Genomic DNA, 25,972 nt, shown 5'->3' with positions numbered 1-25,972 from the left:
TGTCATTGACTCAGGTGTGATTCCCGGCTGCAGCTCAGCGTGTTGAAGCATATTAATGAGCAGACACGAGTTAGGACACACAGCCAAGTTTATTTTCCAGGAAACATGGCTTCCCTTCGTCCAAATGAGTGACTCCGCCCTTATTAATCACCAGTGTCAGTATTTATACATAAAGTAAAAAGCAGTAAAATTAACCTAATAAAAAAAACTGCACCATCACTGCAGGACTCAGTCTTCAGTGGTAAAATAGTGTCTAAATATATATATCAGATAATCAGTAAAATCTGTTTCAGAGAGAACATACAGTACAATTCCTTCATTATGCTCAGTTTGTTTGTTTCCTGGCACGTTTGCGCAGTTAAGTCCTCCCTTTCTGTCCTCATCTGTTCACATGAACGTGGAGGAATCTGCAGATTTTCATTCCAGCCTGTCTGGAGGAGAGTCCTGCGGTGATTCTTGAATAAGAACAAGAAATTTGGGAATATGCTGGACAAAGATCGAGTGCAGATGGCTGCCAGTAATCAGGCCGGCCGCTGGTGTTTTCAGCACAGCTGGCTGAATAATAATGCTCCACCTCCTCTCTCTTGAGTCAAAATGAAGAAAAAAAACACAAGGCTTCAAAATTACAATAGTGTTCATTCAGTGTCACAAAATAAAACATCTTTGAAACAGTACAGTAACTGTGGAGTAGCGTTGTTGCTATGAGACATTCAAGATGAGTGGAGTTTCCTGCTGGTGTTTCTGGTTTCAAGCTGCGTCTCGGTTCCCTGCCGACACCACAGAGGATGGGAGAGACGGCTGCCGCCTCTTCATCTCCTGCTGAAGCTGCTCCTTTAGAGTAGACACCTGCAGTAGTGATAAAGGTGACAACAAACAGAAGTTAAACATGTAATTTTTAAATCTGATGACATGATTCAATCTTAAATCCAGTCTGCAGGTTACAGACGTGGACAGAAGAGTGGGATTTTGAAGGCAGTAACAAAAGGCTGGAAAATTAAGTGATGCTAAAAACAAACAGCTGGAGGAACTTTTTTGCAGCTGATTAGGTTAATTAGTAACAGGTTATTAATGTCACTGGGTATAAAAAGAGCGTTTCAGAATGCAAATGTGATGTTCCTCAACATAAACCTTCAAATATCATCTGCAGCACATAATATCATCAAAACATTTGAAGAATCTGGAGGAATCAAAACTGATCAAAACTTCAAAACTGATTCAGTCATTGAAATCACTCCATGGGCTCAGGAACACTTCCACACCAGAAAAGCTGCTCAGGAAGTGATGCACCTGTATCACCAATACAGGTTCTGTATTTACTTACTTACTTTTTAATTTAGTTTAATTTACCTTACTGAGTATAGTGCAAAAAATGACACATAAACTATATGTTTTCCTTCTTGTTTTGAAGTCGCACGGTGCTGGGAAACAATATGTTCCTCCGATGCTTCAGACATAAAATAGCGTGCCTGTTTTTAAAAAGTAAGAAGCAGAAATTACAGATATTTGTCCTTTTGTTACTTCCCACCTCAACATACTAACAATCGTGTTGTTCCATCTGTGTTTGCACAACATTTTAAGATGAAGTTTTGGTGAAAAAATCCAAACACTATCATTTTATTAGTTTTTTTCCTGTAAAAAACAATGAGACTGATTAATCAGTTGTGCTGATTGTCCTGAAGCAACATTATTGATGTTGAAAGAAACACAGATGTGTCTGTGCCCACAGATATGATCCACACAAGCACTTATACCCAATGAAACTTGGATCCAGCTAAGTAACATTTGGAGTTTGCATGTTCTCCCCGTGTTTGCGTGGGTTCCCTCCGGGTACTTCGGCTTCTTCCCACCATCCAAAGACATGCAGTTTGATAGGATAGGTTAATTGACTAATCTAAATTGCCCATAGGTGTGAGTGCGAATGGTTGTCTGTCTCTGTGTATTAGCCCTGTGACAGATTGGCGGCCTGTCCAGGGTGTACCCCTCCTCTCGCCCTATGACAGCTGGGATAGGCTCCAGTACCCCCCACGACCCTGATAAGTGGAAGCAGATGGATGGATTATATATATTCTGAACAACTTTGTTAAAAGCAACAGGAACACCAGCATCAGGTGTGTCTACAGGTGAACTTGGTAAAAAAGAGAAGAAAAGCTTTTAACACAGCACAATGTGAGCACCTGCTCCTCCAGCCCTTTGACTCTGTGCCGGTGAGCGCGCTCTCTAGTGCCCAGCGTCCGTTCGATATCCCGAAAGCTCGTCCTCAGCCTCTCCGCCTCCCGCTGGGCCTCCTCGCGCTGCCTCACCAAACTCTCGCACAAACTGTGAGACTGCTCCATCTCAGCCAGCTGTGTCTACTCATGAAACACACACACACACACACACACACACACACACACACACACACACACACACACACACACACACACACGGGAAGACAACCAAATGTAAAAGGAGAGGAACAGAACGTCTGGAGGAAAGCCAAACACGACTGGAGTTTTATGGACGGAGTTACAACAGAGCAAAAAAAAAAGATAATAAAGCATATTGTTTGGACGCGCTGCAGTGAACTAGAGCCTGTCTAAGAACATGTAAAACAGCTGTCCAACAAGGTCAACAACAAGCTGTGTGTTATTTGCAAGACAAAATGCGGGAAAAGTGAATCATCCTAATGAAAGAAGACGTCAGATAAATAATAGTCTAATAAAGTCATGTCCAAATCTGATTCCAGATCTGTGAACCTGATAAAGTTTAAGTAAATTCAAAGAATGAAATTATCTGGTATCTAGTGACACCTGGGACTTTTAAAGTTCACGTAAACAAACCTCCAGCAGGAATCAGGTCACACAACACAAAGTGTTTTCCTCTTTTTAAGACTTCAGCAATTGAAGAATACGCAACAAAAAAAAGACTCCAAACACGGCCGTTAGCCTCACAGTCTTTAAAACTCTGCAGCGAACGTTAAAGCTTTGGGATTTACTGCGACGGTTAAGGCACATTTCTGCAGCTTGGGAAAAGTTTGGCTTGAATGAGGAGAAAAGAGGAGAAGTCTGAAATGTTAAACCGACCTGAAATAAACAACTTTAATGAGCGTTTCAAAATTCCTCCAAAACCCGCTTCAGCTTAATTTATTTGCTTGTTTTTGGCATGTCTGTGGTAAATAGGAAACATAGTTAAGACTTTAGCATCATTAAAATGAAGCTTTCCCAAAACTATCTCGTGGCTTTGGTCCAATCGTTTGGTTATCTGTGAAAATTACTCAGATATCACTTTATGGACAATATAACATTAAAACTAATCTTGTGTTTTTTACATCCACGGAAAAAATGTAGATTATTACACATTTATGTCACCTTTGCATGTTAAAAAAATCATTTTAAACTCTTTTTAAGCTCATTGCTCAAGTCAAAAAGTCGAGAACTCAGGTTTATTTTCTCACTGTGAAACATCTGCTTGGCTTTCTTCTCGCCCGCTCTTTCTGCACAAACCCTCACTTCCAGTAGACGTGTCCAGCCACAGCTAAGTAAACAAAATCTTTCAGCAGGATTCGGCAGCAGTTTGGTCGTCTTTTGCCTCCATCAGCGGCCGTTCCCTACCTGCAGCATCAGTATCTGCTGCTGTGCTTCCTGCAGCTCCTGCTCGGCTGTGTTTAGAGAGCGATCCAGGCGACTCTTCTCTGCAGACAGCCGCATCGTGCCCTCCTCAGACTTCAGCTTCTGACGTTCAACCTGATGAAAAATGTAACCGTGGACATGTAACAACGGCGATGCAAGCCGTTCAAAACAGGGACGCGAGCTGGTGTGGTGACTAAAACACTCATCCGAGATGGTGAACACAGTATGTGAGCGGTGTTTTTGTGCAGTCCTATAGTTTAAGAGACAAAGGAAACACTTTATATGTATGTAAATGTCATATCTTATTCAGAATTTCTGGAAACATTTATTTAAATGAAGGGAAGTAAATAGTAAACATTTATTAGAATACTATAAGAATAAACTTTTCATGTATTTATAATGTATGATATATAAATTATATCATACAATTAGAATTTGCTTGGAGGCAATTTTGTAGAGGAGCTCGTACTTATCTGACGTTTTTAACATTTTATTTCTCTCAGGCTGTTCTGATATTTTATTTGAAAGTAATTTTAATGCATCAGCGTGTGTGGTGTAGCTACAAGGCTCTGCAGGCCATTTTTAATCTTAACTGGCATATAAATCAAATATCTTTAAGGTCAGAAGGTCACAAAGAAAACAAACAAAGAAACAAACACGTGTTGACACAGCGCTGACCTTGTCCAGTGTGTTTCTCAGTGCGTTCTTATCTTTCTCCAGCCTCACAGCCTGCCTCTCTGCATCTTTTTTCTCCGTCTCCAGCATGGCGACTGCTCTTTGCAGCGCCCGTAGCCGCTCCTCCACAGCGGCCCGCTCTGTCTGAGCCGACTGGGCGCTGCGCTGAGCCTCCGCAAGACTGGCTGAGCGCTGTCGCAGAGCCTGACGGAGGAAGACAGAAATCTATCAAGAACACCGGCCTGAGTTCAGCATTGTGCAGAATCTACTCTTTTACTGGCGCAGCTTCAGATCGGCAGCCCTGCAGGTGGACGAGTGTCTCTGGGGATCTGTTTGTCTCTAACCTCCTGAGCGCTCTTCAGCTCAGACTCTACTTCTTCTCGCCGCAGCTCACTCTCGGTCAGCTCACTCTGCAGGCTCTGCACGCGCTCAGTGAGGGTGGCCGTGTTTCTCCTCGCCTCAGCTAATGTCGCTCGGGATGCATCCATTTGTTCCTTAACAGCACAGAATAATCCTCACGTCAACATTCACATCTGAGCAACGCTGTTTGAAGCCCTTTGTTTTTTTCTCTCTCTCTCACCTGCAGGAGCCTTCTGTCCTGTTCAGCCATGCTGAGCGTCTTCTGCAGGGCAGCCATACGACCCTGCGTGCTGCTCTGAAGGGCCGCCGCCTCCTGAATCGTCTGGTTGAGAGAAGTGATTTTTTCTCTGAGTAAAGTTTCACCTTCCTGAGATTTGAGCAGAGCCTGGCTCAGCATCTCCACCTCTCTCTGCAGCAGAGCCACGCGGGCTTCTCCTTCAGTAACCTGCAATTAGTACGAAACCAGTTTATTTCAGGCCAAAACAAACAAAAACCTGATTTTTTTTTTTAAACAAAGGGAGATTTCAGTGCTGCTTTTTGTCAAATGTAGTGCAGGGACCAGGACGGCAACTATAAAGTGCAGCTGCTGTGTTGTTTGTAGCCACAGTGTAAACTGATCTAATGCATAATGCTTTTATTTTAGTGAATAATCACTACAACTAATAATGTTTCCTTTGAAACAGAAACCAGGAGTGAGTGGTGGATTAACTGAAACTATTTTTCACATATCCACGGTGCGACAGAGCAGCGGCTGCCCCCCACAGCAAGGCTTTCTATCTCAAGGACATCAGCCCCGGCTGCACGACTGCAGGTCAGCAAGCTGTAAAAAGAAGCTGCAGATCTCACCTGATGTCGACTATGGTTGAGGAGACAGAGCAGCACTGTTTCGAAGATTTGTTTGTGAGTTTTCTGTAAAATCTGTTAATCTAAATCCATCTTATATCTCTTTTATTTAGTTCATGGGACTTTTATGAATTCAAGGTAACTTTTAGTGACGCTGATTGCTTTGTTTCTTTAAATTTTAAGTTTTTAATTCTGATGTTTTTGTATTTAAGTCGTTGTTTTATTTGTATATGTAAACACTGTAGTGTACATCAGTTTGGCTAAATGGCAGACTATAAGAATAAACAATAGCATTAAATCAATATTAAATGTTCACCAGCTGATCAGTGACATTAAATCTCCTGTATTAGAAGGAAATTCTCAGGCCCAACTAATCGCATTAAGCTGATCATGAGTCATAAATAAACGGCTCTGTATCTGTACCTGTTTGAGGAGAGAGTTGTGGCGCTCCTGGGAGGCCTGACTCTCAGCCTCTCGGTCTCCCAGGCTCAGCTTGAGTCTCTGCAGCTCCCCCTCCAGACTGCGCCTCCCCAGCTCCACCCTGGTGGCTCGAGCTTCAGCTGCCTCTAGCGCCTCCCGCAGGCGCTTCCTCTCCACCTCCAGACGGATCTCGGCAGCACGCTGCTTATTTAACTGATCCTGCAGAGATGGATGGAGGAGAGGGGTCATATTAAGTCTACATTCACTTATGTTTGAACAGACAATTAGAAACAGAGAGGAGCCACAGCTCAATAATCTCCTTGTCTTCTCAATACGTTTGTTCTAAAAAATACAACAGATAAAAGATTCACTCTGTAGTACACACAGCCCACAAGGTGAATCATTTTGAAAGGTGCTGGTATTAAAAACAAACATATGGAGAGCTGGCAGGAGACACCACAGGTGGTGCAACACTGAGTGTGCGCCAGCATCTGTTGTTATTACATTTGTCGACAGTGCAAGCTTCCAGTTATTGTCCTTCTGTTGCGCTACCATATGTTGACTGTAGCCGAGCTGGGATCACTGCTGTGTGAGTGACAACACAAAACATGGAGTACCTGTATGTGCTTCTTATCCATCTCAGAGGCCTGCAGCGCTCGCTCTAAATCCTTCACCCGGTCGCTGAGAGCTCGCCGCTCTCTGTCTCCTCTCCTCACCGCCTCCTCTTGCTGCTGGAGCAAAATCTGGGTGGTGGTGAGGCGCTCATCCAGTCCACGCTTCCCTATAATGAGACATCCAAACAACACAGCCTGCAGTAGATTATCGGACTTAATTTTAATTCTACTCAGAAATGGGTTTTGGGCAGCTTGCCTTCATTGTGCAGATGAAGGTTATTTCAGAGTTTGACACAAGCAGACTGTTGAAAGCGAAAAGTTTCCCTGAGCTCATCTAAAATCTCCTTCTTTCTAAACAACTTGGGTAAACTCTCTAACCTTCTTGGTACTCCTGTATGGAGTACTGCAGCTGAGTGAGTCGACTCAGAGCAGAGTCCCGTTCCACCTTCAGCTCCTCCAGCTCCCGCTGCACGGCCCCCAGCTGGCAATGGACATCATCCTTCAAAATTAGCAATAAACAAAGACTTGAGCTACACAAACAAAGAGATTATCCTCAAGTTATTATGTACTGTCATTTTCGTGCCGCGCAGCCCCGTTACCCTCTCTTTCTGTGCATCACGCAGCTCCTGGAGGAAGTCTCTGAGACCGCTTCGCACAGTCTCGGAGTCCAGCTCTGACTGAGGAAGAGGCACCGGTGTATCCCCTCTCTCAGGAGATACAGCGCCTGAGCCCAAAGTATTGTCAGGGGTGATTCCTCGAATTTCTGTACAGGAGAAACAGAAAGATGTTATGCTGAGATAGCTGAAGGAGTGAAGGAGGGTTCTTATAATGCTACAGAGACAAGACCAGCAAAAAGTAATTCCTCATGTTATTTGTTATGGGTGTCAGTAAGCAGTAATTTGTTTCTATAATTATGCTAAAATTTGAAGAGTCTTGGAGTCATTTGTTATCAGAGTGATGAAACATCCTGTCTCGGAGCTAAATAAACTTTGCAACAATAATGAAACAAAGGCCTCGTGTTTGCTTCTCACCTTTAGGAGGCGACAGCGAGGAGCGCAGAGGTGAGACGCTGTGGTGGCGTGACATGCTGCCAGGTGATGTGGAGCTCCCTCCTGGGCTCCTCCCCCTGGGTCCTCTGCCACTCGCTCCAATGCCCAGCGTCCGCGTCAGCGCCGACTGCAGGCTGCTCAGACGAAACTCCAGGTCCCTCCTCGTGGCTTCGGCTCGGGTCAGCTCCGACTCGGTGGCGGCGAGCCGGCCCTGCGCCTCGCTCAGCTGCAGGCTGCAGTGAGCGGCGGAGTCCTGGGCCGTCTGAGCGCGCAGGGACAAGTTCTTAGCTTCGTCCTGGAGCTTCTTCTCGCAGCTTCGAGCCTCCTGCAGCTGAGCAGTCAGCTCTCTCTCGCAGCTGCGCCAGCCCGACTCAGACTCGAGCAGACGCTTCTGAGTCACGGAAAGCTGCATTAACATAAAAAAAGACAGAAGAGACAGCAGTGACGCACTGAAGACAGCAAGATTAACAAAGAGCTGGAAATTTCTTCACTTTGCTCCATTCTCACTTCTTTCTTGAGGGACTCTCTGGCTGTTTCGGCTTCAGCCAGCTTCTGTTTGAGGGTGAAAACCTCTTTTCCTCTCTCCTCGTCTCTTTGCTCCTCCAGCGACAGGCGAGTCTGCAGCTCTGCCACCTCCCTCTCTTTCTGCTCCTTCTCTCCATCCAGGACCTTCAGCTGGAGCCAGACAAAAGGAAAATTTACATTTAGAGGCAAAACTGTGTGCAACATATTTCCCAGGTTCTGCTCAGGTGTGAGGGGGAGATGACTGCATGTCTGACCTGTCTGCGGAGCTCCTGCAGCTCTCGCCGAGCCTCCAGTCGTGATCGCTCAACTTCTCTCAGGCAGCTCCGCAGCTCTGTCACCTCCCTCTGAGTGGAAGACAAATTCTCCTCCAGCACAGACAGCTTTTGCTCCTTCTCCTCACATTGTCGCTTCACACTGACAAAACACACACACACTGCTTACATATCTCATCTACTCTGTGTCTCTGTCCCAGGATACTTTGCCAATCTCATGCATACCTGATCCTTTCAGTTTCTGCACTTCGCAGAGTTTCTCTCAGGTAAGTATTTGATTGGCTGAGAGCCTCTCTCTCCTTGGTGACATCACTGAAGCCACGGCGCAGCTCTGTGCCCTCTCTCCTGTAGCTCTCTGCTGAGTCCTGAGTTTGGTTCAGGCGGCGTTCAGTCTCCAACAAGTCCCGCCTCAGCTGGTCTCGGCTCTCCTCGGAGGCTGAGAGGGCGGCTCTGCACTGCTCCAGCTGGTGGGTGAAAATCAGATGAAATGAGGTCACTGGACATAATGTTTGCTTGTTCGCAGCATGAAAACAAATTAATTAAACTGTTTTATGTTTTCATATTTGACCTCTGCCCATATCTACAACCACTTCCACAGATGCCAAAAAGTTGGAACCAATGATGGTCAGTGGCAGATTCTCCTCACTTTGATCTTCTTCTTATAGCAATTTATTTTCTAACTTCTTGTTTCTCAAATCTGTTCAAATGTGGGCCATCAAGTCATACCTGGTTCAGTGGAAACCAGGTATGTTACGATGTTGGTATCTGATATTATGCATTTTGCCTCTTGTAGAGGATGATCTACCTCTTTGAGAGCGATGTCAGCACGCGAGTGGAGATCAGTACAGGTCTCTTGTAGACTGTGGAGCTCCCTCTCACGAGCGGACGCTGCATCCTCCAGCTGAGAGCGAAGCTCCAGCACCTCGCTGGTCAGAGCACCGACTCTGATCTGAGGAAAACAAACAGGGTGATGCTGTAGTTAATCTTTCATTCGTGCCTCGACAACAGCAACAAAATACAAATCAGGACAGGAAGTGAAACCCTCCACGTTTCCTCCCGTCACCTGTTCCTGCTCTTTGTAATGAGCTGCTTCTCTGGCCACTCGCTCGGTCTCGAGGGCTGCAGCTGACAGTTCAGCCTGCAGACTGGAAACCCGCTCAGACAAAACCGTCTTCTCTGCTTCCTTCAAAGAAAGAGCCTGGGAGGACAGAAAATGTCTGGTTAACACTAAAACAAAGTTTAAAAAGGGGGGAAGGAACAGCCTGAGCCATGCTGGCATTTCTAACAAAGAAATTATTTTCAGAAATCTGTTTTAAACCAAAGATTTAAATGACACATGCTATCTGATGTATAAATACAGCTCTAGATGCTGAATAGTTTCTCAGGCCGGGATCAGACCTGTTGTTTCTCTGTCTCAGCCTGGAGGAGACACTGATCTCTATCGTGCTGCAGAGTCCGCATTTCATCCTGCAGCTCCTCTTTCTCTCTCTTTGCTCTGCTGAGCTGATCCTCCATCTCCTGCCTGAGCCTTCTCAGCGTGACCTCATGCTCCATCAGCAAGCTGTGCCGCACAACTTCCTGCAAAACACCATGATGACATTCATCCAAGTGTAAAAACATTCATACAAATAGCATTTAAACTAATCAGTGATCCACTGAACCCACTCACCTTTTCTGAGACCAATCTCTCCACCTCCTCCTGATGCTCAGAGGAGGCCTTGCGCAAGGCCTGCTGCGCCTCCAGCTGTGCCGCATTTAAAGTCTGACTCAGAGTCTGCTTCTCCCGCTCAGCCTGGGCCAATGCAATCTCCCCATCTGAGCGAACGCGCCTCAGTTCAGCTGGAAATCACAATCAGGAAAACAAATACAAAACTTTGCTGTTATTGACCAACTTTTATTATCTTTAATTATAAAAAACAACGTCTCCTCTCACCTGCAGCCGTCTCACAGCGAACTCTCAGGGTTTGGTTTTCTGTCTCTAGCTGCTCTCTGCGAGTTTCCACCTGAACGAGCTGCTGCTGCACTTCGAACAGGCTGGTCTCCAGGGACTCGCGCTCCGACCTGCAGGTTACAACCACAACTTACACACACGTGCGCTGAGCACTTTTGAGTAATTAACCAAGTCTGAAACCAAACATGCCTGAAAGCAGCCAGTTCCTCAGACAGCATGGCGTTCTCCCTCTCAGATGCTGTCAGCTGAACCACGAGGGCCGCTTTGTCCCGGGCCAGCTCTGCCTGACTGCGGCCGGCCTCCTCCAAGGCCACCTCGTTCCTCTGGCCTTCTCCTCTAGCGAGACTTAACTCAGAACCCAAAGAAGTCACCTCACCACAAAGCTGTTGAGTACAAAATGATGAGGTCAGTTAAGTGACCCCTGTGAGCCAAAAGCTCAGACTTCAGAGTCCTATAAACACCCAGTTTCTGTTATGTCAGTTATAAGAGATGTACTTGTCACTGTCATTTAAGGCCCACAGCTCTGTTTTCAAAGTTCAGCCAATCAGAGAACGGCTTTCAAAAGCCTTAAAAAGAGAGGAGCTGAAACACCTTCATACTGTTATATCAGACAGCCTCATGGTTTATATCAAGGCCCACTTTTATTTATAATTAGTGTGAAGTACATGATGATTCAAAAACAGAAAAGGTACTGCATGTCACAGTGTCATATGTGAGCGGTCTCTCATCAACCTTGCAAAAACCGACCTGCACACACCAGACACACGTCTCTCCTCTGCTGCTTTCTTCTGGGTTTCAAAGTTTAACCAACAGTTTGTTTGATTTAAAAACTTTCCTTTCCATTTTTAAATGATTTTTAAAAATAACTGAGGCGAGAAATCAGCCATGTGGTCGTATTATCTGCCTTTATTTTTGGGTCATTCAAAATAACGCTTTAGGCCCATGTTGTTTGCAACATGGGCCTAAAGCGTTAATTCGTCTTTTGGGGTTTATAAAAATGAACAGTCATAGTTAAAATGCCAGATTTTGAATTCTGTTTGCTTCGACTGCTTTTTCACCAAGCTTTGGTAAAATACTGGTGTTTTCCAAACAGGAAATATCTTCCTGTGTTCTCTTATTTACAACACAATGTGCACAGGAATGCAGCATTCATCATTCAAGGCATGTTTAAAGTGCTCTCAGAGTGGAAATGATGTAATGTGTAGTTGTACCTGGGTGACTTTCTCCTGCAGCTTAAGTCTCTCAGCCCTGAGACTCTGGAGCTCAGCCTCGATCCCCACGCGGCTTAGCTCGGCGTCCTGCAGCGACTGCTGCAGTGTGATGCGGGCGGACTCCAGCTCGAGCCTGTCCTGCTCCAGCCGGACCAGCTCATCTCTGATGGTCAGCTTTTCCTGCTCAGCGTCGCGTTTCTGAGCCTGCAGGACGGCTTTCTCCTCCTCGAGCTTAGACACAGAGGTGAGAGCGAGTCACATTAAAGGCCTGAAAACATCTTTTAAAATCTAGAACAGGTTTGTTTATTTTACATAGTTTTATTTTACTCGGCTGGGATGGAAATGAGTGATGACGCACACCAATCACAGTTTGGCAACACCTGAAGTTAAATCTCAAAACAACTACATTACTCTGTTTACACTGGCATTAACCCTCGTCCACAGAGACACAAGAGTGTTTCATATCAAATGGGCTTGAAACTACATATTTGGAGGTTTTAAATAGCACTGCAGCTCCCTTACCTTGAGGATGTAGGTGTTCAGGGCTGCTTTGTCCTGTGCCAGACCCTCGTTCATGCTGCCCATCTTTGCCAGAGAGTCTCTGAGAGCTGCATCCTCAGACTGGAGCTTGTTAAGCAGCAGAGAGAGCTCCGTGTTTTTGCTCTCAGCCTGGAGGGAAGAATCATGGTCAAACAGGTGCTATTTGTTTAAGCAGCCGAGCGCATCAGTCGGGCTATTGCACCACAAGTTTATCTGAAAGTTTTCAAGAATAACTGAATAAAATGTCTGACTAAACTTAAAAACATAAAGTCTTCTGAGTTTTAGTTACATCGGACAGCTCAGGTGGAGGCAGGAGTCATCCAGAGGAGTGCTGCTTCATGACAAACTATTCAAAAACCTGAAATCTGTGTCACAGATGACATGTACAGTTGTACAGTCGGCGCTTCAAAAAGGAAACTCCTAAAAATATATTTATGAGGTCAGCTGCAAAACTAATTGTATAACTCCCTCTTTTGGCGTTACAAAGCTGCTGTCTGAAGACGTGCAGCATCAGCTTTGGAGCTAAAAGCCGTAGACACTGCAGGTTGTTTAGTGGCTGACCTTATTGCTAATGTATTTGTAGGATTTTCCTTTTCACAAAACATCAGAGGCAAAATATATAAAATACTCGATTTACTGATATTTGCAGCACACAGTCTAACACTACATTTAGCGCTGAAAGAAGCATGCTCTATTGTTTTTGGGACACTGCTACTAAATCTGCACCTTAATATCATGAACACTTCCACCACTCGTTTTGCCTTCATTAACTTTCTCGCATGAAAAACCCTGAAACTGACAACTGAATTTTAATGGACTAACTTTAATTTCCTCTCAAAAATACATCCAAAACAAAATAGTGACAGAGTGTCGCTCCCTTGCACTCTGGCAGTACTCTAGTAGCGCTTCACCTCTGACAAATACACAGACTATGACTATTTTCTTACCCGAGCCAGCGCCTCAGACAGCTGTGTTTTTTCTTGCTCCAGCAGCTGCCTCTGAACCTCCCCCTGCTGGTGAGTCTCCCTCACTGCAGACAACTCGCCACGCTGAGCAGAGGCTCGACTCTCGCTCTGATCCAACTGCTTCTGTCTGTTTGAGGCAACACGTGTTGTTCACTGAAAATCAGGCAGGACTCTTGGTGTGTATCTGTTAGTGTGTGAAGCTTATTGTTCTATTGCAGGAAGGGACGACTGGACAGCACAATAGTTGTGAATAGAGTCAAACTTTTACACAAAAGCTGTAAATGAGATGTTGGGGCTGTACAGGGAGGAGTTTGTTAATGACTGAGATGCTTATGTAGAGGAAGCTGATGCAGATCTTTTGAATGGCACACTGTGAGCATGTGCAGCATGTGGATTAGTGCCCACATCACATTCACTTAATCTCTACGAATTAGCCAGCTTACACCCTCAGCGTCTCTGCCTTCGCCCGGTCTCTCTCCTGCACGGCAGCCTCCTTCTCCTCCCTTTCGTGGTCTCGCTCTCGCTGCACGGACGCCACGGTCAGCTGAAGCTTCTCGCAGTCCATCTGCAGGAGCTGGCTGCTGCTCTGTGCTGCCTGCACCGTCTTCTCCAGGTTCACCTTCTCGCTGCAACATTCACCACATGTGTGTGCATGTGAGAATATAATGCAGAGTTGAGGATAAATACACTGTTGGGTCTTGAGGCAGGTTTTGTAAGTGAAATTTGGCAAACCTGGCCAGCGTGTCTCTCTCCTGCTTCACACGGTCCCGTTCTCGCAGCGCGGCCTCTCTCTCTCTCTGAGCGGCGTCCCTCTCCCGCTGCAGAGTTTGGCTTCTCTGTTCTGCGTCTCTTTTAGCCGACTCGGACTCAGAAAGCTGTTTTCGTAACTGCTGCACAGACGACTGAGCAGAGAGCAGACGGCTTCGAACATCCTGCAAAAACAAACGGACAAGTGGAGGGAATGATGATGATGATGTTACAAGGATACAGCACCTACAACATGAAAGATTTTAAAGTCTCACCACAGATTTTAGCACTTAATGTCTGAGCTTCATTGATTTTTAAGTCGTTTAGCTTGTCTTAAACATCCAGAAAAGGGGGGCAAATAAAATCGGTGACCTCTGTCAGAGAGTTCCATGTTTGTGTGCGGTCCTTTGTGTTTATAGATTAACATGTCACCTGCAGCTGGAGTGTCTTGTTTGTGACTGCAGAGCGGAGAGCAGACAGCGCCGCCTCTGGGAGAGGAGACAGCGAGGAGGGTCGAGTGGGAGAGGACGGCCTTCGAGGGAAAGAGTCACGAATCAGAGCACCAGAATTGTCCTGATCCGCTTCTGACGATGACGACTCTCCGTCTGCTGAAACCGTCTGTAAACGCAGGTTAAAATGAAGCCCTTCCATCTGGGTTCCCACTGAGAAATCAGCCGATGTAAAAATGTGTGCGTTGTTTACCTGAGCGATGTCCCGCAGTGTGTCTAACAGCGTCTCAGTGTGAGTCCTCATCATCTGCATGTCAGTCTCATCACTGCCGCTCTGCTCCTGAAGGGAAATGATTCACATGAAGCACATGAAGCGGACCAGTATGAAACCATTATGGCCTCCGTGACTGGTGTCTCACCTCGAGCTTCCTCGTTAGTGTCACAATTTCTCTGTCACGCTCTTCAATTTGTCCCTTTAGTCTCTCCCCTTCTCGCACCAAATCTGACAACCTAAAAATGAGAACGAAAACAGACAATATAAAATTAAACTCTCACGGACGGTAAAAAGGACCTTTAGTTTTGCACTTTGAGTCAGTTCCTGTTGTTTTAAATGAAAAGTGCTGGAAGTCTTCCCGCTGTTACACAACGGGGACTTTTACTAAACTAGCTCCTCCTGTTGGACAGCTCGATTAAAAACAACTTATACGACTCTAAGCCTGCAGGACGGCTCGGCACCCTGACCTGACGTTGAGCTCGCTTCTCTCTGCGTCCATCCTGCTCTGAAAGCTCATCATCTCTGCCACTCGACCTCTCAGCTGCTGCTCCAGCTGAACCCTCAGAGCTTTCTCCTGCTCCAGAGCCAGAACTGCTCCTCCCTCCCGACTTTGCAGCGTGGCACACAACCCGGCCCAGGACACCTGAGCAGAGTGGGACGTCCGAGCCAGGTCATTACGCATATCTGACAGGTCCCTGCGGGAGATTGGAGAGAGGTGGGAAGGAGTGAGAGACAAAACACGAGTCAAAAGATAAAATAAGACTGAGGAGAACAAAGTTTACCTTTCAGTGGCGCTCTTCATTTCGCAGACATGCCTCCTGAACCCAACCACTTGTCGCCACAGTGTCAGCAGTCGGCTGTGCTCGCTGCTGAAGTAGCTGTGGAAAGACTGAACCGGAGGCCAGAGGAAATTGAAACGAGTAAATGATTATTCCGAATTTATACTTTCCTGAATTTCCTTTTAATATTTGAGAAGCATCCCTCTCCCACCTCTTCTTCTCTCCTCCAGTCAGACTCTTTTTGCTCTAGCTCCTCTCTGGCTTTTGTCCAATCAGCAGTGAGCCTGCGGATGTCCTGGCTGAGAGCCTCGTTGGCCAAACCAGCCTGCTCCAACTGCTCTCTCAGCATTGCATTCACTGCAGACAGACTGCTGCTCCTGAAGTCACAACATGAAAACACTCAAATATAACACACGCAGTTCAGGCTGGAGCTGTTTACAAAGAAAGTGGTTAAATAAAACGCAAAGGAGAAGACTGGTCAGGCCTGCACATGTGTGGTATAATACATGACTGAATTCATGAAATCCTCCTTAACTGGAGTCTGCGTGGTTTAAAAAAAAAAGGCTGCTCATTGTCATATTTCCTATGTTTTTGGTGTAAAAGTTAAAGTCAAATTACAACGGAGCACAATCACAGATGAGCTCATGACTCATTCCTGTAAAAATAGTTTTGGCTGCAAGTGCAAAAATGTCTCACAAAAATCTTCAGTCCCTAAATAAAAAGAGTTAAAAAAAAACAACTCAGTGGACAAACTGGCCAACAGCTTATGTTGGCAGTTAGATAACTATTTATATCTGCTATACATAGGCCATGAAAATACGCTTTTCCTGCATGAGTGCAATACCATCTATATCAATTCTGTCCATCGATCCTTACAATAACAAAACAAAACAAGAATAAGTTGATTAAATTCATTTTTTAAAGACTGTTGCATATGTAAAATTAAAGTAATAAATCCATATACATTTATTTGCAGCTTCAAAGGGAGCTATCATAGTGTGATGTTCCCAAAAGCAGAATTTGATCTCAGAGGACGTCCTTGCTGAATTTAAGTTTTTTAAATAAAATTCTCCCACTAAACTGCCGGTGCTCAAGTTGCACTGAGAGTATCATAGAGGCAGTGCAACCCTAGCTGTGGCTCAGGAGGTTCAACTAATAATTGGAAGGCAAGATGTGGGCAAGATGATGAAATGAACCGAAAACTGTCCTGGATACAGCCACTGAAGTGTGAGTGTGATAGAGACAACACGCTTGAAGTGCACAGAATAAAGCACTGTATGAATGCTTGTGGTAAACAGACTTATACAGTCGTCTTCTGCTCATACTACTCAAAGTGCTGCTACATCATAGGCCACACTTACATTAATACAGCTTTTTGTCCTGCTCTCTTAAACACTTTTTAACAATCACACAGACACACACAGTGCCTCTATAGTGCAGCGGTCCCTGGTTTGATCCCAGGAGGAGTCACAAGTCATTTTGAGTTAAGGACAGGCGTCTGGTGTAACAAATCTGCCTAATGAGACATGCGTAGAAACCTGCTAAGCTGCTTCCTTGTGAATAAAGGAGCAGACAAAAGTAGCTTTACCTAGCTTTATCGCACACTAATTTAGACACATTTCAACACTGGGACTGAACCCTGACCCTCTGATTAGCAGACATCTCACTCTATCCCCACAACCACAGCTGTCATAAATGTGGGTCACAGTGTAAACGTGTTATATAAATACCAGTTAAATAATTTCCTCTTAGACTTTGCTAAAAAAAAAAGAAAAAAAAAAGTTTGACATACAAAAAATGGTGTTAGTGCAGGTTTTAATGTTTCTGTTTCTATTTATGGGCTACGTGCCACAATTCTTTACAATGACACTTATTAAACCACTGCTAGCTGTTTTAACAAATTATAGGCCAATTTCCAACCTAACTTTTATCTTAAAAACTCTTGAAATAGTAGTTGTAAAACAGCTAACTGATCATCTGCAGAGGAATGGCTTATTTGAAGAGTTCCTGACAGGTTTCAGAGCTCATCACAGCACAGAAACAGCTTTAGTGAAGGTTATGAATGATTCTGATTTGATAGCTTAATATTGTACATCATTTTACTACAGAGATTAGAGCACGCTGTAGGTATTACAGGTACTGTGCTGAGGTGGTTTGAATCATATCTATCTCATAGAATCCAATTTATTCATGTAAATGGAGAGTCCTCTTCACACCCTAAGGTTAATTATGGAGTTCCACACGGTTCAGTGCTACGACCAATTCTGTTTACATTATACATGCTTCCCTTAGGCAAGGTATAGCATACATTTTCACTGCTATGCAGATGACACACAACTTTATCTATCCATGAAGCCAGATAACACACACCAATTAATTAAACTGTGTGAATGTCTTAAAGGTACAAAGATCTGGATGACCTCTTCTGCTTGTAATTTCAGATAAAACTGAGGTTATTGTACTCAACCCTAAAAATCTTAAAAGCATGGTGTCTAACCAGATGTTTACTCTGGTTGATTGTTGGGTTTTTCTCTCTAATATTGCAGGATCTTTACCCTATAATATAAAGCACGTCTAAGTTGTTCTGATTTGGCACTATATAAATAATATTGAATTTTCTCTGAGTTATCTCTGGTTTGTCTGCACTGATACTTTTCAACAGTCTGAGGACGTTACAGGTTTGCAGCTAAATCATTTTATGTCTCGTCTCTCATGATGCATCACCTTTGTTGTTCCTCCTCCAGACGGATTAAAGCATCCTCCAGGTTGCTGCTTGCTTCATCTTGATGGCGACCATTCGATGTTTCGCTTTGACCCTAAAATCAAAAGATGACATTGGACATATTATTTTTAACCTGTGCATAAAAATCGGCTTCGTTATGTTTACAGTAAACTCGAGGTCGCCTACACTGTTTTTCTCCAACTCTGATGACTTCTCCTGCAGCGCCTGCTCCAGATCACCACACCTCTTTTTATACTGAAGCACCTGAAGGAGCAGGAAATAACACCAGTAGTCACACCTCATCAATAGCAACTTAGCAGAAGAGGGAAATAAAACAGACGCACCTTGGCCTGCAACTTCTGCACGAGCTGCGCCTGCCTCTGCTGCCCCTCCTGGTATGCGGTGAGTTTGCGCTTGTAGGCCGCCTGTTCCTCGTCCAGCCGCCTGCGCAAATCCACATTCTGCTGAGCCAGGCTGCGTGACTCTGGTGAATCGTGGTCCCCGTCCCCTGTTTCAAAACGCAGCGCCTGCTCCAGCTGTGGTTTTAATGAAAGGTAAGAGGCAAGGGGTCGGGTTTAATTTCACACTTCTTCATGACAGATCTGCATGGCACTGCCAAGTTTGGACTGCATCCAAAAATACCTGTATACGTGTTCTGTAAGTCCCAATGAGCTAAGTACTTGAGATGGGAACTATTTTCCAGACTTTAAAACAGAATTTCCCCAAACCATCTCACCATTTAGCAGCTGTTCTGGACAGCTTGTGCGTACACTGATGGCACTGGTACAAAACACATCCTGATCATTTCCTGTGAAACCTCTCATGAATGCATAAAATGAAGGAAAATACTACATTTAAACTACATAAATGGAGGTCATAGTACTTAAGAAATACTAACTTTGTTTTCAGCCACATCTTTCTTTCTATGCTGCATAGATGTTCACTCTTAAATGAAACTCTTCACAAGAAGGTTCCTGAATTATTTTGTGTAACCTGATCGTGACATCTGGACAGAGAGACATCTGTTGAGTTTATAAATCGTTTTTTGGCACTTAGAGCAGCACAGGGTGAATGCCATTTAGTTCTGTTATATTTAAGAGAAAGCTGACTCACATACTAACATATATCCCAGCTGCTCAGTACTACAGAGTGTCTGTATCCCAAAGTGGAGACCAGTTATTGCTTTAAATACACTTTTGAAATGAGTCCATTAAGTTATAAAAGGTGGACACTCTCCTTTAAACTGGTTGTTTTATGTGTGACATTAAAGCAGCAGGCATCTCAACAGCCTACAAGAGTAAAATATACATATATAAATTTATTTATTCTTTAAAGAGAAAAGATTCCTTTGGACGATCTCCAGCACAGTTTCTTCGTGCTTTAGGAAGCAGGCTGCAGTTATTCCTTTTGTAATGTTCAACCCACCCCAAATGAGCTGTAGTACCCAACTCACCCACCCACCCACACTGCATCTCCCCTCGCCACTGAAGCCCCTGTTTACAGTCACCCAGGGTGACAGACGCCATGGCAACATTCCACTTCAGTTGATTCCAGCCCCCATCACCTGGGAGACGAGCAAATCTCAGACAAAGGAAGGACCCAAAAAAACACATAAATGAGGAAAAGGGAATGTGGCCCGGTCCTCAGCTTTAAATGTGTGTAAAGCCAGAGCACCTGAAGAGCGTTTGAACTTGTCGCAAGAGATTAACAGGCTATGATGATTCCATCCACCTCTCAACCTATTCTACCAATCTGACCACTAAGTGCTGTTTGCAGGCATCCTGGAGACTTGCCTTACCCTCTCACTGATTGCACCGTACTTGATGGCGAGCTCGTCTCGGTCGGCTCTGCTGTGTGCCAGCAGGTCCTCCAACCTCGCCAGTTCCCCCTGCAGTACTCGGTTCTCCTCCTGGAGGGACATGACCGAGGACATGGCCCCTGCTGCTCACAGAAAAGCCAAAGTCAGGCAAAGACGGCACTGATTTGATGCGAGGGAGAGAGGACTGTGGCAACTCACCGTTGTCGCTGAGGTTCTTTGTCACAATCTCTCGCACTCGTGCTGGCAGACATGTAGGGGGGGCATCAGGTGAAGGACCCCGGACTGTCAGCCTCTTCTCCTCAGACAGAACGCTCTCCTCCAGCCTCTGGTTGAGGAGGACAGGCACAGCCGTTTTTATTTAGTTTGTGACGTTTAGAGAAAGATCAGCAACACAGAGCTGAGAAAATATGAAATAAGGCTGTAAACACAGAAAATCACAACACATGACAGAAACCGAGTGATCACAATAATGTGTCTGAAAAGTGCCACAAACCCAACGGTGCCACGACAGGCACAGGACCACGACTGCTGCGCAATGGATACACAAAACTGCTCCCAAACACAAACAAGCGCATGCACGCCCCAGATGAGCCGCTATTATTTGCCCCACACCTGCGTCATTTAATGAAATGATCAAGTGAGCTGGAGCGGGCCCGGCGAGCCTCACCTGGATCACAGACTCCAGTTTACTGCTGGAGTCGCTTTCTGCGGAGTTTTCCGCAGCGCTCATCGCACCGGCAGGTATTTAAAAGCCTCCGGGTAACAGGATTAACTCCGAATAAATTCTACGTCTTCACGGTGTCAGCGATGGTCTGTTGCTTTGCAGCAGGAGCGGGAAAAAGAAACAGTTGTGAGCCTTAGCTGCTTATTTGGTATGAGCCGACAAAGTTTAGTCGCAAAGGAGCAGTGCGCGACCGTCCCGTCGCCTCCTCCTCCTCCTCTTCCTCCGGGAGGTAGAGATTGAGGACAGCAGGATTAGCAGGTTTTAAAATGCACACCCCCACCTCCTCCACCTCCACCACTATCACCACACTCCCACTTCTCACATTCAGAGCCCTCCACACGTCACTGATATCCAGCTACTCTCGAGCCTCGCAGTTGAGAGGAGAAGATACCGAACAATTAACCTGATTTTTGTGACGTCAGTATGTTAATATTGATTCAAATAGTTACGGCACTCCTGAGCCCACCGAGAGAAGCAGCAGATATCTTTAAACTCCTTTACGGCGTCGTGCCAAAAAGTGATCATCTGCCAAAAACAACAGACCGTCTGTTACAATTGACTTGTTGACCCAAAATCTGTGAAACATCTCTCTCATTTAGGTAACTTTTATATAGCCTTTATTTATCCAGGTCAAAGGTCTCATTAAGACTAAAAAGTTCTTTCAGAGTGACCTGTCCAAGAGGGGAGCAGACATTTCTAAAACACACTTTAAGTGGTGAAAAAGGGCTGGGTCCACTAGCTACCATAACAGAATCATGAGGGTGCTTGCAAAACAGGTCATTCCTTTATTTTGTATATGAGCCTTTCATAAATCATGTTGACTACAGTCTATTTACCAATACAAGCAAAGATAATGGACTTTAAAAAAAACAACAACCACAGAAACAGCAGCAATCACTTTTTGAATATGAGGGTTTAAAAACAAAACCAAACAAACAAACAAACAAAAAACAACAGAGCATAAGTGTCTACCAAATCGCTGGAATTTACTCTCTAATTTCCTGTTTCGATTAAGCATAAGTAGTGGCAGTGCAGCAGTGCAGCTGTTACTGAGTGATTTTAAGGATCTTTTTAAATTAATATCTAAAAAAAAATAATTTTTTTTAAATATCCTCCAGCTTAAGGGGTTAATTAAAAGTACAAAATTATTGCCAGCCAAAGAAGCAGTTATAACAAACAACATCTTGTCACTGCAATCATATTAATATTATCATTCTTATTATTATTATTGATCCAGGTAATTTGTGCCACTTCTTAGTTTTAATGACACAAAAAGGATAAGATCTATCTGTTTACCCTTGTAATATACTTTTACATGTTAAGTGCTCTGCACATGGATGTGTGACTTTTTTTTATGGTAAATGGCCTGTATTTGTATTTGTATAGCGCTTTACTAGTCCCTAAGGACCCCAAAGCGCTTTACACATCCAGTCATCCACCCATTCACACACACATTCACACACTGGTGATGGCAAGCTACATTGTAGCCACAGCCACCCTGGGGCGCACTGACAGAGGCGAGGCTGCCGGACACTGGCGCCACCAGGCCCTCTGACCACCACCAGTAGGCAACGCATGAAGTGTCTTGCCCAAGGACACAACGACCGAGACTGTCCAAGCCGGGGCTTAAACCGGCAACCTTCCGATTACAAGGCGAACTCCCAACTCTTGAGCCACGATCGCCCAGTCTGTGAAAAGTTGTGACTGTCACTTAAATGGGAGTATATTTAAATGGTTTCATATTTTCCTCTGAAATGCAGTGAAGTAGTCTAAACACGACATAAAACATATTTCAGTCAGTAGTTTTAAAAATGTGTTTGGACAAGTCAAGACAAAACCAAACATGCTGCCTCAGTCAGTTTCAGTTTTCCTTTTAGTGCTGTTCAGTATTTTTGGTGTTAGGGTGATGACTATCATCACAGTTTGGATCTGCTTCATGAAACTATGAATACGTGTTTGCAAAAACAAAAAAGGGAAGGTATAAAATGTTATCTTGATGTAGCTTTACACTAGTGTAAAACTAGTACTCCTTTGGGGTTTGGGGTACTTCTTCATTTCTGAAGGGCAGGGGTACATCCAGAGGGGGCAGCATGACTGAATCTTACTGATACCCCCCTCCCACCAATGCAGTCAGACTAGAAGACTGTAAAACCCACAGCGTGCACTGGATGAGAGCATGCACACAGTTAATACATTTACTCAAATACTTTACTAAAGTACTGTGTCGCAGATCTACTTTATTTTATTTATTTATTTATTGTAGTCACTTGGATGAGTGACGAAACGTTTCTCCCACTGAATATGCGAATTGTAACAACATCAGTATATTGTATCCACGGTTTTCTTCACTTTATTCATTTCTGATAAATATATTTCTGTGGGAAGGGTGTTGTTTCTGTTCAGGACTTTTGGGGGAGCAAAGAGGTGACATCTTCTCCATTATTATATCTTTATATTCAAGCAGCTGTAATGGGAATAATTCGGTGGTTTCCAAAGATAGTTTTAAAAATCACAAATATTTTGTATCTTTACACTTGACTTTGTTTTCTGCTTCTCCTTCTTCTTCTTTTGGCGTTTAAACGTTTTTAATTTTAATACATTAGCAACTTTAGCACAAAGCTAAACAAAGCATCTGCTTTGTTGTTTGCTTTGTGACACAGGCACTGAAGATGACGGGGTGTGTGCTGCACTGTGTGGTGTTTGAATTGTCAAGGTTACAGACAAGAGGATCATTGTGTCAATACCAGACCCCCCACCCTGCCTTAACCCAGCTCTCCCGCTCACACTCACATTTGCATTTCTATGCTTGTGAGTACTTTCTCTTACAGTACACATTCCCATCCCTCTACCCTATAACCCCTGAAACCACACAGGGCCCTGGGGGAGCGAGTACTACCAGATTAAATGTCCTTAATAAGTCCCAATACAAAAGGACTTACAGGAATAAACATCAAAACTCAAAGTTATTACAGTTTTATTATTATTATAGGGATTTTTTCCCCAAGTTTCTGAGTTTTTTCTATTTTCAATCCAGTTTAGTTTGAGTTAGATTTCAGAGTTGGTCTTTTTGTTTAGTTTAGTTTTTAGTAATTTGACTCTTACTTTTAATTTTGTAAATTCATTATTATAATTTTAAGAGTATTTGATAGGGGCATGTTTTTCAGAAGTTCTGAATAGATGTTGCAATACAAACAGCACTTCCCAAAGGATGATGATTTAGTGTGTTAGACATCCCAATGCTCAGTAGACTGTAATAACACGGTAATAACATTGTTCCAGATGGTTTTTCCCCCTCAAAAAATCTCTAGCTTTGATTTTATTTCCTTTAACTAAAATGTTATTTTGTTTTTTTTTAACCACAGTTTCATTGGACTATAATGACTTTGGTGAATGTTGACTTAAATGTCTGAATGACTGATATTTAAACTTACAGGAATAAACAACAAAAAACTGATGCTAGTGTTGTGACATCATCAGTCATGCTGTCACTCCTGACACCAGTTCACCGACCACTTCATTAGGCACACCTTTTTAAGGCAAATGTCTAATCAGTCACATGACAGTAATTCAGTTTATTGAGCCACATAGACACGGTCAAGACGACCTGCTGATGTTCAAACGGAGCATCAGAATGGGGAACAAAGGTGATTACAGTGACTTTGGATGTGGCGACAGAAACTTTTGATCTCCTGGGATTTTCCCTTAAAACCATCTCTGGGATTTAAAAAGAGAAAATATCCAATGAGCAGCAGTTCTCTGGGAGAAGATGCCTCATTGATGCCAGAGCTCGGAGGTGAATGACAGGAAGGCAACAGTACCTCCAATAACCACTTGTTCCAACCAAGACACGCAGAAGGAGACAGGAGACACTGCTGTCAGCTAAGATCACCAGGAATTAAAGCAGCTCTAAAGGCGGGGGGTCCCGCACAAGCAGGGTGTACCTAATAAAGTGGCTGGCGTAAAACCATAGTATTCTAATCTGAAATAAATGAAAGATTTTCATTTCCCAGGAATGAAAAGTTCAGTTTAAACTTATTCATATCTTTGGCGCCCCCTACTGGTGTGACAGGAAATAACTGGTACTGACTTCAGTGAAATCAAACCTTAAAAATCTGTCGATCTGCGCAATTGTTCATCCTGAATCTCCAAATGCGAACACACCCCCAAATTGTCCGCTCTTCGCCACACGTTAAACAAACAGGACTTCTTCTGCACCGACCTTAAATCACTGATTTCCTGAGCAGATCCCTCTGCGCTTCTCGTTTATTATGTGCATATAAAGGAGAACACGGCCAAACGATTCATCGCCAACATCCTCTTTAAGCACAGAAACCACAAAGACACGCCCAAGTTTTCAAAAGTCTGAGGAGTTGGAGGAGTTGGAGGAGGGAGATGGTTGCACGTTAAGCCGCGCAGCATCCAACCAAAATTAAACGGAGACTTTTTTCGCCTCCCCAAGCATCAGAGGAGGAGATCGTGACTGCTGTGGAAACAAGAGGCTGAATATAAACACCATCTACACCTACATCATGTCGTGTTTGCTGCAGCTTTAGCAGTGAAAACATCCGCTTCCCTGTCTGATAAACATCTCTCCTCGGCTGCTCGGTCTGCTCACCGTTTTCCTGCCGTCTCTCCATTTCTCCTCTGCGTGGACTTTTTACACAGCAAAAGCAGGCACGAAGCTCATCCCGGCACTTACAAACGGACCGTCGGCTCCCTGCACGCAGGGTTGCCTTGTTTCGAAATCTTCTCCATGCTTTTTCCGGGGAGGGACTTCCAGTTCATACAGATCAGCGGCGGGTCTATCATACGATCACACCGAGCTCCATAACGTGCTGACATTTTGAATGAAACACGTCAATAAACGCTGTTATTCACTCAAATAAACGAGTATCTTAAAAAAAAAAAGTGTGAAATGTGTAAAAATTGAAATATTTTTAGTGATGCAGATGTTTATCTTTCAAATAATATCTAAAATCCGAGCATATACATTTATCCAATGTTAAATTAAAGCATCGACACACTTCATTATTTTATTTCAAAATATCTTATAATCATTTTAACTGAACAAAATAACACTTTTAAATATCTAAAATCCAGTCATATCATCATATCCAATGCTTAATTAAAAAATGAATAAAATTAATATTTTTAAATAACCTCTCTTAAATAATCATCTTAAATGAACAAAATAATAAGACATTTACTTTTTAAGTTCACATTTTTAATATCTAACATCCAATCATATCCATTTTGCCATATATTTAATAAAAACAATATATTATTTAAATAAAATATTTTAAAAACCATTTCAGTAAACAAAATGAGAGATATTTATCTTTTAAAAGCATCAAAATAATATCTAACATCCAATCCATCCATTCATCTACTATTTAATAACAAAAATAAATACATATAAAATAAC

General features: G+C 43.8%; 1 protein-coding gene across 2 annotated transcripts; it reads right to left on the bottom strand.

The window, feature by feature from the left end:
• Positions 1 to 76: 76 nt before the first annotated feature.
• On the bottom strand, positions 77 to 25,298 carry LOC134627735 (rootletin-like). Of its 2 annotated transcripts, none has more exons than XM_063474093.1 (37): positions 25,163 to 25,298; positions 20,022 to 20,148; positions 19,803 to 19,945; positions 18,349 to 18,540; positions 18,191 to 18,268; positions 18,007 to 18,098; positions 15,494 to 15,659; positions 15,286 to 15,392; positions 14,971 to 15,198; positions 14,649 to 14,739; positions 14,483 to 14,569; positions 14,213 to 14,398; positions 13,766 to 13,965; positions 13,477 to 13,659; positions 13,016 to 13,160; positions 12,051 to 12,197; positions 11,529 to 11,759; positions 10,507 to 10,700; positions 10,300 to 10,427; positions 10,036 to 10,205; positions 9,765 to 9,944; positions 9,430 to 9,564; positions 9,172 to 9,315; positions 8,592 to 8,830; positions 8,349 to 8,508; positions 8,077 to 8,244; positions 7,552 to 7,975; positions 7,120 to 7,283; positions 6,899 to 7,019; positions 6,524 to 6,687; positions 5,910 to 6,125; positions 4,864 to 5,088; positions 4,628 to 4,777; positions 4,287 to 4,487; positions 3,591 to 3,722; positions 2,175 to 2,348; positions 77 to 846 (listed from the first exon to the last, which is right to left on the bottom strand). In XM_063474093.1, exons 3-37 carry the CDS (start codon positions 19,935 to 19,937, stop codon positions 748 to 750), a joined length of 5,856 nt encoding a protein of 1,951 aa, XP_063330163.1. In that variant the 5' UTR covers positions 19,938 to 19,945; positions 20,022 to 20,148; positions 25,163 to 25,298; the 3' UTR covers positions 77 to 747. The 2 variants fall into 2 exon arrangements, with proteins under 2 accessions (XP_063330163.1, XP_063330162.1); XM_063474092.1 differs by lacking the exon at positions 25,163 to 25,298 and adding an exon at positions 20,491 to 20,758.
• Between the last annotated feature and the right edge of the window lie 674 nt (positions 25,299 to 25,972).

This window comes from Pelmatolapia mariae, linkage group LG5 (genome assembly GCF_036321145.2).
Source record: "Pelmatolapia mariae isolate MD_Pm_ZW linkage group LG5, Pm_UMD_F_2, whole genome shotgun sequence".
Taxonomy (NCBI): Eukaryota; Metazoa; Chordata; class Actinopteri; order Cichliformes; family Cichlidae; genus Pelmatolapia; species Pelmatolapia mariae.
This window is presented reverse-complemented; position numbering and strand designations above follow the sequence as displayed.